This window comes from Lepisma saccharinum, chromosome 30 (genome assembly GCF_977018435.1).
Source record: "Lepisma saccharinum chromosome 30, izLepSacc3.1, whole genome shotgun sequence".
NCBI lineage: Eukaryota > Metazoa > Arthropoda > Insecta > Zygentoma > Lepismatidae > Lepisma > Lepisma saccharinum.
In genome coordinates, this window is record NC_139258.1 from 15,316,903 (window position 1) to 15,327,330 (window position 10,428).

A 10,428-nucleotide genomic window follows, 5' to 3' on the forward strand; every position below is an offset into this window, starting at 1 on the left:
CTGCACTCAAACGTCAAGTCTGCCTCCGTATTTGGCATGACAGAACTGTAGGGAAAGAGACGGCTGTGTACATATTAAATGAAATTTTCAAATAACGTAGTTGGGTATTTTAATAAGTAGAGTGTTTATGATATTATTAGAAACCAGTTTTGATGACATATGTTTAATCGGTTTCGAAAGCTCAAAAGAGAGCATACAACCATTTTTCCACGCTACATTTGCCGAATTGTCCAGTGGAAATAAAATAAATCAATGGCGCAAGTAAATGAAAACACAGGGTATGGAGTTTTGCCACCGAAATTTGGTGGCGGTCCTCATGGATTGGGTACGTGTATTTATATCATAAAACCTACAATTATGCCAATAACGTACATCAAACGTGATGTGATGTTTTGTTACGTGTAAGGCAAGATTTTGCAAGTAATAAACTTGTGAGAAATTTTAAAGTTTAAGGTGATAACATTTTATTGTTTACTACCTAACTTCGTATCACATAACATTTTATTGTTTACTACCTAACTTCGTATCACGATGTTTATTAACAGTAATAATTCACATCAACGTCCAAACTTGTATCTGCTCGAACTGGGGATTACGTTGATCCCTCAAGGTACTAAAATCTGCGTAAAGCATCCCATCCTACCGAAGAATTCCTATTTCGCCCATAAGTGTAGTGCAAGTATAATTTTCAATCTGTGAAAGACAGGACGAATTCATGATTGATAAAGGTAAAAAGTGGGTACCTCTTTCGTATGGGCACAACACCTCTCACTCGTTTATTTTGTCATTTTTAACATTCGTAGGTACGTATTCTGCATTGCGAGAGATTCTTCAAGGTGGAATTATGTTTTTTCAAGAAAATAATTTCAATTTTTCACATTACGAATCAATATTGTTCTTCCTTTTTTTTTTGCTTGCGTAACACACAATATGGCGAGCACAGATTGACTAGCGTTGTGGATCATCTGTGGGTATGCAGTGTTTCCAACCTTCTTAACCGAAAAATGCCCCACAAACCATTCATGGTAAGGTTAGGTTAGGCAAACAGGAAACAGTGTCATAGATCGGAGACACATTAAAATCTGATATTTTGTGTATCGCATGGTTCGTACTTACCAATCATATATTGCGGAACGTAGTTCAAGGTGCCATTATGCTTTTTACACGAAAACATACACTTTTTCTACTAAAATAACGCATTTTTCTAAGTGCTACTGAACGCACGTAACAGTGCGATATCGCTTACTTTGTGAATGATATCGCTTCTTTTGTTTTTGAATGTCATTGTTTCCAACCTTCGTCACCGAAAAATACCTACTATTGTGTTCGCCATGTGTGCAAATTGTACATTATACACGGGTAGCTGACGGATAGCCCCACGAACCATTTCCGATAAGGTTAGGTTAGGTTAGGCAAGCATAGTTAAAAAAAAAAAGGTATTGGAAACACTGACATGATTTCCCGGTCAAATAGATACCACGATTCGACTAAAGTTGGAAACCTTAGAGAAACTCATTTCCGTAAGTAGTTTCTTCTGTAAAAATGAAGAAATGTGTCTCCGATGTATGAAACTGTTACCGGCAAACATAGTTAAAATTTGTGGTCGTAGTAATATCAGGAATGTATATTTCGTTTTTTACGTCTTCTTGCGAAACAACGGTGTGGTTGGAAACACTGACAGGGGGTTACATCTGGTTCACATAGAGGAAGGAAATGAAAGCAACAGCAATTGTGCGTCGGAGAGATATTTCTCTTGAGAAATACATGAATTCCCGGTGAAATTGATTCCAAGATGAAAGAAAATACCTGCATGAACTTGGAAAATGCTACAGAAACTCATTTCCGTAAGTAGTTTCTTTTGTAAAAATGAATAAATACGTTGTTCTGATATGTAAAAAGTGTGGAATGTCGTCCATTCACAAGGCATTACAGGAACTTTAATTAACTTTAATTTTGGAATAAACAAAATCCTTATTAACCCTAGAAAGGTAACGTGTCCTGTGCCAAACGTTAAAGCTAACCATTCTGCTGGACTACTGATTTCTTCAGAATTAAAACGCAGCCTAAATTTTGCAAAAAACTATTTTATTTACTACAAAGTTAGTATTTACTTTCAAAATTACATTTTTATAACTCTTGTGTGCACTCAAAACAATACTTTGACTGGTGTTCACCACAAATAGCTTTGAAGCAACAGCAGAAGAAGAATCTGGTCATCTTCCTCTTGCTTGAGGGGCCGGACCCTGTGGCCAAGTGGCCATCATGCTGCGATGCCAAGGGTCCCGGGTACGAATCCTGCTCGGGCTTGGTTGTTTGTGAATGTCCATTCATCAATTTCATCACTCATCCCCATCTTCGCAAATTAGCCAAGAGGCACAAAACACAAAGTAAAATAAACAATCAGTCTTGCTTGAGGGGCAGAATGCACAGATTTTCCTTCGTTGTTTTGTTGAGCATCTGCATTAGTTTTTTGCATTTCCATATTCAGGATAATAGCAAAATCTTACGAAGTTGATGTGGAAGTTTTAGTGTATGTAGAGACTAACATTTCATCCGCCAGACAACACCAAAGTAAAAACTGTTAAAAACACACTGAAGGAACACTTGTAAAACGATACCGATACTTCCCTGTCAGTCTCTCGCATCCAACTGAAGATAAACGGGATGGGGAGGGGAAGATTTTAGTGGAAGGGGTGAAACAAGAAAACCACCCCCACATGCGTAGTCTGCCAGATGACGCATTAGCTTTCTAGGGTTAATGAAGGAGGCAGCTCAACGTTACGATGTAAACTACGATTATATTGTGAATTTGGTACAGATTCTTATTCATTGCAATAAACATGCATTGTTCTCATTGGTCCAATTCTATACATGGTTTTGTGATTACTTAGTGCATTTCCTATGCAGAAATATTTTTCCATTTCATTATATTCTTATGAAGTAGGGTAGGTGGTTCCCAGTCGCCCTCACCCTCCACCACCCTCACCCTCCGAGATCGCTCTCGCCCTCGCCCTCCACCGCCCTCACCCTCCGAGTTCGCTCTCGCCCTCGCCCTCCACCACCCTCACCCTCCGAGATCGCAGTCACCCTCCGTGATCGCAGTCGCCCTCAGCCTCGCCCTCACCCTCTGAGATCGCTCTCGCCATCCACCGATCTCACCCTCCGAGATCGCTCTCGCCCTCCACCACCCTCACCCTCTGAAATTGCTCTCACCCTCCACCGCCCTCACCCTCCGAGATCAGAGTTGCCCTCACCCTCCACCGCCCTCACCCTCACAAGTCTTCCAGAGGGTGAGGGTGAGGTCTGCCCTCACGAGGGTCGCCCTCCGGAGGGTGAACACCTCTGGTCTGGATTGGTCATCACCATTTTTGCCAAAACATACGACCCTAATGATAAAGGCCCCGTAGCCAGGGGGGGGGTCTCCTGGCATTAGGTAAAACTATTTTGTGTAATTTGTTTGCAGTGAAGATTGAAAATGTAGAGGTCTCACAACTTTAAGGATAAATGCACAGAACATGAACAGGAGCTATCAAATTTGCTCGTCTTGTTTATGAGTTGATGGCCTCATATTTAGTATGGCTTCAAGTATTTAGAAGATTCTCTATACTTTAGAAAGTTCCTTGATAGGGAGCTTCTTTATCTGTACCTTTGCTGCTGTCATCATGCAAATTCCCTTCTCATCTGCATCAAAGGTTAACGGCTCCCAACTTTTGAGAACTTTCATTGCTTCAGCCGGGGGTGGAATGTATGGTAGGCACTATAATTGAATATTGTGCATTTTTTTCTTGTGACATAAATATCTGTATCATCAAAAGTAGTATGAAGCATATAGTAAGGGAAAACGTCAGCAGCAGTCAATTAACATTTCAAGAGATGGTTTAAAAGATGTAGAAAAATGTAGTATTTGTATGATATTTATAAATTGTATATAACTTAGTTAACAACCCCCCTGCCCTGACACACACACATAATTTACCTTCATTTAATACTATTAAATTATTGAAAAATGTAGTTGGTTTAAAAAGCCGCCCCCATGATAACCGATGAGCCCCCCCCCCTGAAGATCAATTCTAGCTACGGGTCTGTAATGATAGGGTCAGAAACCTCTGCACTGCATGTTGTTTTTCCTCCTGAAATTACTCTTTTACACAAAGCAGAATAGAAGAATTGTTTCCAGATGTATGGGTGTAGGATACTTTTGGGATGAAAAAGCATAATGTTTGAATGTAAATGAGATAATGGTGAATGGATGAGAGTTTGAATTTGAGGTATGTAGTGAACATAAAGCATTCATTTTTCCAAGTTTTCATTGACCTAATTTACTGCTTCAGTTGACTTATTACCTCTTTTTTCGATGATTTCTTCAACCCACTGATGTAAACAATTGCAACTGGGTTCAAGTGATGTAGGTAGCACTTATTGGCAACAAGAGTACAGAATTAATCTGAATGCCATATAGCGTTATAATCACACCCATGTACTTCCTGCATTACTATTCACACACTTTCAGTATGTTATGATTGTTGCATTTGATTTCCTTAGTATATCAACGCTTTCCCTTTATGTCTTGTATCTGAATATTAAATGTTTGATGCAAAAAGAGCATGTCAGACAACGCAACAATTTTTCACAACCAACTTTTCAGAAATTAATATATAACGTATCTTGAACATAAGTTTTTAAAAATCAAAACTATAAATAAAATTGAACTCAGCATGTGTGTAAATCACCAGGGATGCTAATGTATTATTCAGGAAATAAGAATTTGGGTACATCGTACGAGTAGGGAGTGTCACGTGAGACATGTAAAATGTTATATCTGAATAGCATTTTTGTCAACAAAGGTTCCATAAAAACATATGCATATTGAATAAAAATTCTTCCCTGAATGTTATTTTGTGGATTAATTTCAGGTGATCCAAACGACAGGTCTCTGAGGAAAGTTGAGGTAGAAGTCATGGTTCCAAAGATAATGAGAGAAAGAGCAAAAACAGAGAAATGCATACCAGAAGTGGAAGGTAAGAAAGTTTTGTTCACTGTAAGGGTATGTTATTCATTCAAAATTACATTAATAAAGGATATTTCAGAAATAAGTTTCGCAAGTGACTAAATTACATTTATTATTCAGGATATCAAATACAGCGTGAAATATAAATGGGTTTGCTTGTTTTCATTATGAGTTTTTCTGTAATGGAGTTGGCAACACTTATTGACTGTCATTTGCATCACCAATGTATGCCATTTACAGACATAGATTTGCCAGATCAGAGCTCAACGTGCTGTAGCTATGATGGCATTCTATAAAAATGGCAACTGTTGCCACTGCGAGACGAGAATATTGCAGTTATTTTAATCTCGGGAGACATGATCTCATTCCATTCACCAATGCAATCAGGATATGGCTGAAAAACTTTGACATCGCCACTGGAAGTGTACAAGCAGAAACATTCCTATTCACATGTTGGACTGTGCCATGGATGATTTCTACTGCAGATTGACCAAGTGTCAACAAAATTGTGGTCACCTGTAGGATGACTGTGCATATTTTGCAAACAGCAGTGTGTAATGGTGTAGTCGATACGTTTGCATTTCTTACTAATACAACCTAGTATTAGTTTCGTTGCAGTTGAAAAGGCCCTTTTTAAGTACACACTGTACATTATCAGTTGAAAATAATATGCTTTCACTTTATTACAGTTTCTGTAACCATAGAGATGCTTTCCAAATTACTGCACTGCTTTTGAAAAGTAATTCCCTTAAATCTCCATGCTATGCTTATGGAGGAAGGTGCTAATTGTGTTCCATGTCCTAGTTACTTGTGAAATCAAAGTGCACCCAAAGAGCTCCATTTTTAAAGCTGCGAATGAATGAAGTTGTTGGCTGCGAGATCATGCCTAGATGTTGCTAACCAAATCTCTCCAGCAGTGATCAGATCTGACGCATATTAGCCCCGTCTAGTTTGCTGCACTTGTTGACACAAGGTGCAGTGCATTTGTATCCCCGTGTCAAGCTGGTGCAAGGAAATGACGTAAAACTGTCGTTCGTAAACTCTAGCCAACTTAGCCCACGTGTTACAAGTGGATTGCGTAGACGTCATAAGAAACGTCACGTCGACGTCACTAGCACAGCTTTTCCATGCTGCAGTTTAGGAACAGCGTGGATTATGGCATAGGTGGATCGTCTGCTTGACTCTTGAGCATGTTTAAAAGCAGTTGACTTTCTTTGGAAGTAGTATTAGGTGTAAATGACACTAAATCTCACTTCTATATAAAGCTCGGCTACATCAATAGAAATTATTAGAATATTTTGACAAATTTTATAAATTGGCACAAAAAATAACCGAAAAAACCAAAACAACTGTATGCCTACATATCAAAAATAATTATTTTGTAGTATTTTATTGGTTGGTGAATTTAGTTTAGTGTACCGTGTATTAACACCAACTAATAACGTTGAATTATGGTAAATTAAATGGCTTTAAAAATATTTATTTCATTGCAGTTCAAATCAAAAACTACTTTTTTCTTCGGATACCAGTTTTTGCTTATTTTCCCCATATATACATCTACGGAAAGAATTATAAGATAATATTAACTACATCTTTTCCTTCAGTTGACTTGTCTGACTTACGAAGGCATCAAATAAATGATTGCCGGCCATTGAAAACTACTGCATCGTATTTTCTGCTAGTTTTCGTCTGCAGTCAGCCAACTCGGTCGCATCGAGAATGGCTTACGAATCTTACGAGCCAAGTAAGCCGGAAGTGGGCGGAGCTAGCCATACTTGGATTGATTTTAAGAACAGATGTCCTTCGTCTGACTTGGATGGAGTATACGAACAGCCATAAAGCTGTGGTCAAGTTCAGAAGAAACAAATGCCTGTCTGCTTTTAAACATTCATTTGATTAGTTAGCATGCACCACACATTACATTGCTCTGGAACGTAGTGCAAACACCAAATATACTACCTGGCACCAAATCAACAAAGTAGACGTGTCGGTGTTGTACAGTGGAATCCATGAGTATTACCGAGCAAATTGTCCATGACTATTTTCATTAATTTATTTTTTTTACATCCTATGTGTTTTTAAGTGATGGATTTTTATGTATGCTGGTGCAGAAGTTGTCAACAGCTTGTTTTGAATTTTCTTTTAATTCTTGAAGCTCTTATTGGGTCAAATAAAGTGCACGGACATGGTGAGGGACAATTTGCACAGTACTCATGGATCCCACTGTAGCGAAGTGGATAGGGCTGTTGTTTAATGGCAATTTTCAACTATCCACACTTCCTCCTTCATCCGTGTGTGTAGCATACGTTCACCACACTACATTGGCATGCTCTTCATACTCACCGCTAGCTTCCACCTACCGCAAGAAAGCCGGACCTTATCTTTCTTTCACTATTGTCTGAAGAGGCATGTAGCCACTTGTCCACATGGATGTCTTTACAAGAATTGACACATACTTTGTTTCAAGTTATATATTCATTAAAAAAAAAATAAGGAAATGGTAGAACTTTGTACTAAATTACATAGTATTTATGGAAATAATGGATCGGTAAAATTATTGCTATGAATACGAATTAAAGTTATCATGTTACAATAAAATTTGGCTATAATTTTGGTCAAAAATGGTGTATTTTGGCATGGAATCTTTTAGATAAGGCATACACCACATGCCATCATTTCACTAACAAGAAAGGTTTTCTATAAGTGTCCCCCTCCGATTTTCATGAAACTTGGCAGGTGTATAGAGGGGCCCAAAGGAAGAAATATGTGTTTTTTTTTTGTTTTGGCTAAAAACTGTTTTTCGGGAACAAACCCCCCCCTCAAATGTCAAGATGAGGACAAATTGAAGTGGGGATCTGACCCCGAAACCACATAAATATGGCATACGAAGAACATGCACATATAATTGGAACACACACAGCCAGGGGCACCGACTTGTCAAAATTATTGGGGGGGGGGCCTCTGATCACTGAAATAAATTAATGAATGACTCACTCTCTCCCTTTTTTAAGTTTTGGCCTCAGTGTTCGGAATCACGTAAAAGCCCATGAATTCCTCAAAAATATCAAAATTTTTATTCACAGTTCTAATGCAGAATATTAATATTGTCCACGAATGGATATTTCACAAGTTTCGTCAACCATAAAAGCAAAATATTCCAGACTTTTAATATCTGCTACCACGGAGCGCGAAACAGATCTCCCTAATATATCAATGATCTCGTTCTGAATGTCATGTTAGAGCCATTTGTAGCCCAAAAGACTCATCCACTACCCTAGTTCATGCACATCGTCTTTTGAAACTCTTTTTAGAAAAAAATTTAACAATACTCATAATTACATACTTAGTATATAGTAATAAGTCATGTGTTTTGCTGTCTCTGGTCATAGCCCCCCCCCCCCCAAATTGATGGTCTAGAACATTTCAAATGTGTATTTAAAGTTAAGTTCATGTGGCACAATTCTGAGTAAACTTTACAATAGAAGCAAAATAATACATTAGATCCTCTAAAGCAAAATTATTTGGGGGCTCTGCCCCCACATTGTTAACATTGGGGGGGGGGGGGGCCTCGAGCCCCCCCAAGCCCCATGGAGTGAGCACCTATGCACACAGCACAGATCTGTGTTTGCCAGTGTTATGCACTTCATATCTCAAGTGTCCCACTTGTGTATCTATCTGCCAGTACTATTAGCACAGAACTTCAACTGCTATCGTCCTTCACGATAGCACTTGCGATTGGTATCAATAATCCTACAGTTCTGTGCTGTGGGTGTTCCAATTATATGTGCGTGTTCTTCCTATGCCATATTTACGTGGTTTCGGAATCAGATCCCCACTTCAATTTCTCCTAATTTGATATTTGAGGGGGTTTTGCCCCCTAAAACAGTTTTTTAGCCGAAACAAAATAACACGTATTTCTTCCTTTGGGCCCCTCTATACACCTGCCAAGTTTCATGGAAATTGGAGGGGGACACTTAAATTGCCTCCCTTGTAAGTAACTGAAGTCCAGTTTTAATATGTACTTACTTTTTGCTCAAGCTTTCACATCATCATGTGGCTTCTCCAGGAGTTAAGACAAGAATAGAATGTGTGGAATTCAGAAAAACAAATTGCAGTCACACCACAAACAAATGGCCAGTAGGAAGTGTAGCCATGTGTACTTCCTGTCAGCCAGGCAGCCATATTGAATAAGGCAGTTGCCAGCTAGAAATGTAGCAGGAAGCAGTGACAGGGCACATTGTCTTTTACCTCAATTTCAACTTTTTTTTGACCCAACTTGCCTTTCAGTGTTTTAAACTTTGACTATTATTTTATGTAGCATAATATTAATTAATTACATTTGAAGAATCTGTAACAGTATTAGAATAAATTTGCATACATATAATGTTAACGAATTATACTTATTAAAGCTTGGCTCATACCTCGAACATAGTATTTAAAAAAAAAAAAACATTCAATTCCTCAGAATTATTAAAATGATTGCTTACATGTGGAGATGGCAGTTAAAAATATAAAAACATCTTCTACTCTTTACTTTTTAATGCTTCTGTGGATAAAAGGTGAAGGTTGAAACCATTTTTCATTTTTAAAGCTCCTGTTTTAATGTCTCTTAAGAAACCAGGTGATTTTAGTAAAAGATAGCAAGTATGATTTTATGACATGCCAAGGTGAATATTTAAAAACAAAAATATTAATTTGTATAATTACATTTCAGGTTTTACGGAATGCTGCAAGAACACAGGTTTGCTTATGGTTGTGAAGTGCAGGAAGGAAAATGACGCCTTGAAAAGCTGCCTCAACAGGTGGTACCTGGATGAAACTTTCAAACGGGAGTGCACGGAACAATACTTACGTGAGAGGAGTGAGTTTAGGAGGACTGGGGTGATGAAAAAACACAGAGGGAAGGAACATCTGTTGGCTTCACTGCAAGAGAAGCAACAAGCCTCTGGAAATGATATTTAGAATGTCTTTAGTAGTTCTGTTAAGAATAGAAAAAATGACTGTAAATAATGTGAATATTGTTATGAATTGCAATTTTTTGTTGCATTATATTAATAAAAAAGACTTGATAAATTAGTTTATAAATATTTTATAAGGTTACCTAACTGATGTGGATGGTAATAGGGGGATAGTAGGGCAATGTAAATAAATAAATTCTGCATAAACAAAATCAGATCTTGCACTTAAACATGTACTATGGGAAATACTGGTGACTATCCTCTTACTCTTAAACCCAAGTCTTGTCTTCCCGGGGGCATGATTAATGCAGGTGATCCTGCGTTACAAACCACATTTAAGTCCAATTCCCCATGATGTCAAATAAATGTTCCAGAGTTTTAAAAAAATCATACCAAGACCATACACTATTTTTCTTCATGTTGAGGGGAATAAACAACGCGGTTGATAATATAAGATGTAAG

The 10,428-nt window shown here is 38.0% G+C and overlaps 1 protein-coding gene across 1 annotated transcript; it reads left to right on the top strand.

The window, feature by feature from the left end:
* The first annotated feature begins 34 nt into the window (after positions 1-34).
* On the top strand, positions 35-10,081 carry LOC145982015 (COX assembly mitochondrial protein homolog). Its single transcript, XM_083115566.1, has 3 exons — positions 35-325; positions 4,914-5,018; positions 9,723-10,081. Exons 1-3 carry the CDS (start codon positions 253-255, stop codon positions 9,968-9,970), a joined length of 426 nt encoding a protein of 141 aa, XP_082971692.1. The 5' UTR covers positions 35-252; the 3' UTR covers positions 9,971-10,081.
* The last annotated feature ends 347 nt before the right edge of the window (positions 10,082-10,428 follow it).

Bases quoted from the DNA above. Each gene is read 5' to 3' on its own strand.
- LOC145982015 (XM_083115566.1), top strand. From the start codon at position 253: ATGGCGCAAGTAAATGAAAACACAGGGTATGGAGTTTTGCCACCGAAA. The intron at 326-4,913 runs GTACGTGTATTT...GATTAATTTCAG, and splicing joins TGGCGGTCCTCATGGATTGG to GTGATCCAAACGACAGGTCT. The intron at 5,019-9,722 runs GTAAGAAAGTTT...ATTACATTTCAG, and splicing joins ATGCATACCAGAAGTGGAAG to GTTTTACGGAATGCTGCAAG.